The sequence below is a fragment of the Zalophus californianus genome, chromosome 1 (genome assembly GCF_009762305.2).
Source record: "Zalophus californianus isolate mZalCal1 chromosome 1, mZalCal1.pri.v2, whole genome shotgun sequence".
In the NCBI taxonomy this organism is placed as follows: domain Eukaryota; kingdom Metazoa; phylum Chordata; class Mammalia; order Carnivora; family Otariidae; genus Zalophus; species Zalophus californianus.
In genome coordinates, this window is record NC_045595.1 from 133734469 (window position 1) to 133740468 (window position 6000).

At 32.2% G+C, this 6000-nt stretch overlaps 1 protein-coding gene across 1 annotated transcript in view; it reads left to right on the forward strand.

The window, feature by feature from the left end:
- Positions 1-1599, forward strand: part of ATP11B (ATPase phospholipid transporting 11B (putative)) — a 123890-nt gene extending 122291 nt beyond the window's left edge. The window contains exon 30 of the mRNA XM_027582777.1: positions 561-1599. Coding sequence (XP_027438578.1) covers positions 561-642 — 82 coding nt within the window. The 3' untranslated portion in view covers positions 643-1599. The remainder of the gene's footprint in view (positions 1-560) is intronic.
- Positions 1600-6000: the final 4401 nt, after the last annotated feature.

The window sequence follows — 6000 nt, forward strand, 5'->3', positions numbered from 1 at the left end:
AGTGACAGCTGTCTTTGATACCTATTGAATAAACCATTTACTGCATTCAAGCTAATTATGTTAAAATCTTTAGAATAGAATTTATAGCTGAAAAGAAATAGTATAATATAATATGAACATATTACTATTTCATTCCAAAGCTTTTGGTAAGTGGGATGTTTGTTTGCTTCTGTAATGTCGAAATATAGCCTAGTTGCTTTTCAGTAAAACTGATTGTGCATAACTCTTAGTAACATACTTCTTATTGTATTGTTAAAATTTTAAGAGCATCTCATGCTTTACTACTTACAGAAATTGTTTTAATGCTAATGAATGTCTGAATTTTGGCTAATATTTAAATAATGACTAGAGCATTATTTTTTTTCCAAGTTCTTGTATTATATAAATAGACTGGTCATTAAAGGCTAGTATGAAGAACTTCTCTTAGCATTTAAAAATGAATCAATAAGTGATTATTTTAATATTCAAATTTCATTTGATCCTAAGTTTTAGAGTAAATTTTTGTCTCACTTAAAACATAGGTCCTGGTGAGCCAAACTTTTCTCTTATTGTTACTTTAGATCTTGGAGTGCATCGGATCCTTTCTATACCAACGACAGGAGCATCTTGACTCTCTCCACAATGGACTCATCTACTTGTTAAAGGGGCAGTAGTACTTTGTGGGAACCATTTCAACTCCTTTCCTAAAATTCAGTGTGATCATCCTGGTAATGGCCACACTAGTTCTGCAGAATTACTTTTTGAAATTTCTCAAGTATTTCATACCCACTCAGAGTTATAATGGCAAACAAATAAAAAGCATTGACATAAACCCCTTTCAACCCCTTTAATTTAAATCTGAACATGTCAGAATTTGTGAAAGAGACATTTTCCATCTCTTTGGATTGTCCCTTGTGCTTATGGGACTCCAAATGGCATTTCATCCTCTTGCTAAGGCCACTATATTTTAATATCAAGGTAGAAAAGGGAACTAATTCCTAGTTAATTGTATTTTTTAGTATTAGCTTGGTTATTGAATCTTCTATTCAAATCTGCTTCTGTAAATTTTGCTGAAAAGTTTGCCCTGAAAACTCTATTTTTTTATTAGAGTTATATTTGAAGCTTTTCATGCGAAAAGTTAATGTGAATAGAAAGGAATTTTGGTCCCTCAGTGACCCATGTTGTTAATTCTTTAGTGCTTTTTAAGTTCACAGAGCAAATTAGGAGAATGCATTTCCCACCATTATTTACTGCATTGTGGATAGTAAATATATACCAATACCAAACTTCTCTAAATACTGTAACACAATCAGTAAAATTAAGCATATACATGCAAAGGGTATATTATATATATAAATCAGGAATCAAGTCCATTCACCAAATTTCAAGTTGATGTTTAATATTTTTGTGACAGAATACAAAGAACCTATAGTGGGTAAATTACATACCATTAGCATATTATTTAATGTGTTTATCATTGGATCTTTTGCATGCTTTAATCTGGTTAATATGTTTAAATTTGCCTTTTTTTTCCCCCTCTATCTGCAGGCTCTGTTTATAGTATTTTATGACACTGTTGTAAAGTTCAACTATATCAATAAAAAACAAGTTTGGACAGTATTCTAATATTGCAAATATTTTTAATCATACAAATCAAAATATTAGGGTAATTAAAACAAAAAGATAAGAGCCTCTTTCTGTGGCTAATTTAGAATTGCTCTTGCCTTTCAGTAAGCTAGAGTGCAGAATAAAGGATTTCACATAAGAATCCTATTATTCTTAGATTAGTATATGTTATCTAAGTTACAGTAGACTACCACAGTGAAGTGAAATCTGTTCAGTGTCCCATTACTAGGTATATTTTCAGGCATGGCTACAGGATGTAAGTGAAACAAAAGTTTAAAATGCTAAATCTTAAGGGGTAATGGCAGCATAAATTAAAATGCTAAGAATGATTAATCAGGTACATATTGCTGTAATTGACTCACTGTACTTCAGTACTTAATTTCCATCCTGAGTTTATCATATGATCAGTGTTATCATTTGTTTTGATAAAAACGTCATTTTAAAATTTGGAAATGATTATTGGTTAAAGAACTTACCGAGCTCTAAGTATGTGATTGTGTACATAACATTTAAAATTGTATGGAAATGGTTAAATAAGGTTTTCCAAAATTTTCTCTTGAGAATATAATAACTCCTTTCTGTGGATATATTCTTCAACCTTCCACCTCTTCCCATCTCATGAATATAAGACTTCTGGAATTGGGCTAGTAGGGAAAGAATGATAGAGTCAAGAATTAAGACTTCACCTTGTTTGCTGGTAAACTATTTTTTTTTAATTTTTATTTTCTTGCTAATATAACATTTGTCTGTTTCAGTAATACAAGGATATTAGATTATGAATTTCAGCTTAAATATTAATTTTCATTAGTAGCCCTTCTTTAACTTAGATATTCCAAAATTGAGTTTAAGAATATACTGTGATTCTGGAAATACATTAAAGGGATAATACAGTGTACAATATATATACTTACCAATTCATGTTCCAGAGGAGGAAAATTGCAGAAAATATTCAGTTAGGGTAGTTTAGTGGAAGATAACTCAGAATTTGTTTCTTCTTAGAATGTCTTATAAAATATTTATCTAACAAAATGACATGTTAATAGTCCTGCATTACATCTTCCTTAACAATTTACAGTGTTTGTTTGCCATAAACCAAACTGACTACTGACACTAGAGAAGGACCACAAAGCCATCCAAGCAGTCTCTGACCAGCTGCCGCAGTGGAGGTCACCCAGCCTATGTGGTGCTGAAGGTGGTGATGTAACTGTCTGCATTGACTGTTTGAAGTTATTTAAGAACTTTATGTCAAAAAAAAAGTAAATGTCATCTACTGATAATGCTCATCCTAATCTGTTGAAAACCTCTTTTTAAAGGAAAATTATTATAAGAAAAGAGCTTTCTTCAATTTAAGAAAGTAACTGTTGTCTACAAGCTTTAAATAGTTTTCTAGTGCTAATACTCATATTTTAAAACTTACTATGTAGCCAGTAATCACAAAAAGATCCCCTTTGCATATTTCTTTAAAATTCTTTGGAAAGTATGATGTTGGTAATTAAGTTACTCTTAAACCTGCCAAAACCAGAGTAAGATGCTACATGTGTTTTTACTAATTGATGGTCTCAGATCTGTTTGCCTCACTTTCTTACCTTAGTCTGAAGGCTATAGCCCTGAAGATAGTAGTAAGCACCAAGACGGTTTTCAAAATTGCCCATCAGCTGCTTTAAAAGATAACTCAGTACCCTTCCTCAGCTTTAGCGAGCAATAGGCTCACTTTAGGAGGATTAGAGTATGGGCCAGGCAACTACACCTACCAAGCTTGCTGTGGAGTTGAGAAGAAAGAAGGGAGAATTTAGTTTGAATTTCTCTTAACTGCCCTCCTCCTTGGGTCTCAATCTCCATGAGGTCCAAAAAGGCTTCCCAGACCTATACAGACGCTGGCACTGTCCTGAGTAGGAGATTAAACTGAGGCAAATCACCACATCAGGAAATTCCTTTACTCAGACCAGGTCATTTCTGCTGTAAGATTGTGGATTGTGGAATCGGGCTTGTGTTTGAAGCTTGAGACTCCTATCCGATAGGCAGAAGTCAAAGCCACTAAAAAAATTGACAGTTGATACCAAAAAAAATTTTAAATATGCTACTCTGAGAAGTTATTGGGGGCAGGGGAAAAGGGAAAATCATCTATGCTTGTGTTTTCCTGTAAAGATCACGTTGAAGTATGATATCAGCAGGTATTCATAAAACAAACACACCAAAGAGTTATGTAAAATATGTTTTATTAATTTTGGTCCCACTTCTGAGACATTTTTATTTCTATTTTGAAATGAGTCATCTATTTTCATAAAAATGGAACATTATTAAAGTGCTGTTTATGTGAGAACACTTGAATGATTTTCCTACAAAAAAATAGATCACAATTAATGATATGTTTGTAATAATGGTGATTGTTAGATTTTTATGGGGAATTAGTAGTTGGCAATACTGTAGCAACATTTAGTTTAAAATCCAGGACCTCAGACACTGTGGCTGTCTAATAAAATCCTTTAACATTTCTCTGCATTGTCAGTAAGTGTAGTTACTTATTGTATAGCTCTCTAATTTTTTAAAGTTTATGAAATTATATTTATGGAATAAAAATTTTCCTACATAATTAAAAGTGTTTTTTCATTATTTAAGCATTTTAAGCCTCTATCTGCTTGTCACAACTAACACTGCCAAAAACTTTTTGATGAAATTTTATTACATTTACCTTCCATATGGTACAGGGATGCTATTACGCCATTCACTGACTCCAGTGTCAAAAATCTGTAAGTTTTTCATTTGCCCAGATTTTATAGATCATCAGTACAGTTCCTGAAAAGCAGCCTGATAGAAGTGTCCCAGCTGTAAAGACCAACACACTTCAACTAGAAATTGCATCACTCATGAAAAAACAGCCACTATGAACTTGGAAATGAAAATATGTGCTTTTTAAAAAATACAGCTGATATAATGTCAATTTATATATAAAGTATTCTAACCTAATGGCAATCATTATTCCTTATGCTTCCTCAGTTGCCATTTAAAGCACACATAACGGTCTAATATACGTTTATTATAAGGTAAGCTGTTATATTTGCCCAAATGTTAGTATATGCAAAGAGTGACAATGTATGATATATACTTTTTTATTTCTGAAAGGAAATAAGAATATGATCCTGGACAAATCAGTTTAGGCATCTGTTTTTATTTAAAAAGTAGTTGAGGGTTTGGACTGTATCTATGGTAACTTCAGTCTTTAACTTCTATGGTACAAGATGATGAGTAATGTTTTTTGAATTAGAAATTTAGGACAAGAAATAAAACTTTATGAGCAACATTTCACCAGAAGACTTAGTGAATTCGGAAACAAGTCAAGTTTTCTTTTGAAGAGCTGACTCAAGGACAAAGCTGCTATAAATGGGGATAAGTAAATATGTCTCTGTGAACAACTCTTTTTGGAAGTGATAGATAGCTCTCTGATAAATCAGGGGAAATGATTTGTCCTCAAGTAAAATTTGTGGACCGTGGAGTGCATAGATTTTAGAATTCTATCACTTTTGACAAATCTATATACATCTGTGTGATCCTTACCACAATCCAGATAAAGAATTTTCCACCTTCCCTTTTGCCACTTTCCAATGAATTTATTCCTCCCTTTCTCCCTTGCAACCATTTTTCTATTTTTTTATTGTCATAGAGTAGTTTTACCTGTTCTTGAATTTCATATAAGTGGAAGTATACATGTTCACTTTTACATCTGGTAAAAGTGAACATGTAGAACTTTACATTTGCTCAAAATGACTGAGATTCATCAACATTGTTGCATATATACTTGGTTCCTTTTTGCTACTCAGTCATGTTCCATTTCATGAATATCCTGTAATTTGTCCATTCTCTTATTTATGGACCTTTGAGTTATTTTCAGTTTGGTGTGATTATAAATAAAGTTATGAGCTTTCTTTCTGAACATGTTTTCATTTCTCTTTTGAAATAACTGGGATTGCTGGGTCACAAGTTAGGTTTATGTTTAATTTTATAAGAAACTGCTGAAAATTTTTCCAAAGTTATTGTATATGCCATTTTATGTGCATTCATATGCAATTATGAGAGTTCCAGTTTATTATATCTAGCATGATTATTAATGATGTTTAACTCCTTTTCATATGCTTATTGGCAGTTTTATATATTTTCTATTACAATTTTCTTAACTTTGTAGAATATAATACATATACAAAGTATATGTTAATCGACTTTATGTTATTCCGTCCAATCCAACAGTTAAGCTGTTAATACTTAGGTTTTGAGAAGTCGAAAGTTATAAAGTGGAAATTCGTGCACAGGTGGTCAGTGCCCTTGACCCCTGTGTTGTTCATGGGGTATTTTCTTAATGGCGACTTTGGTTTGCAGAAGAAGTGGTGTATTTTGATGAAGTCC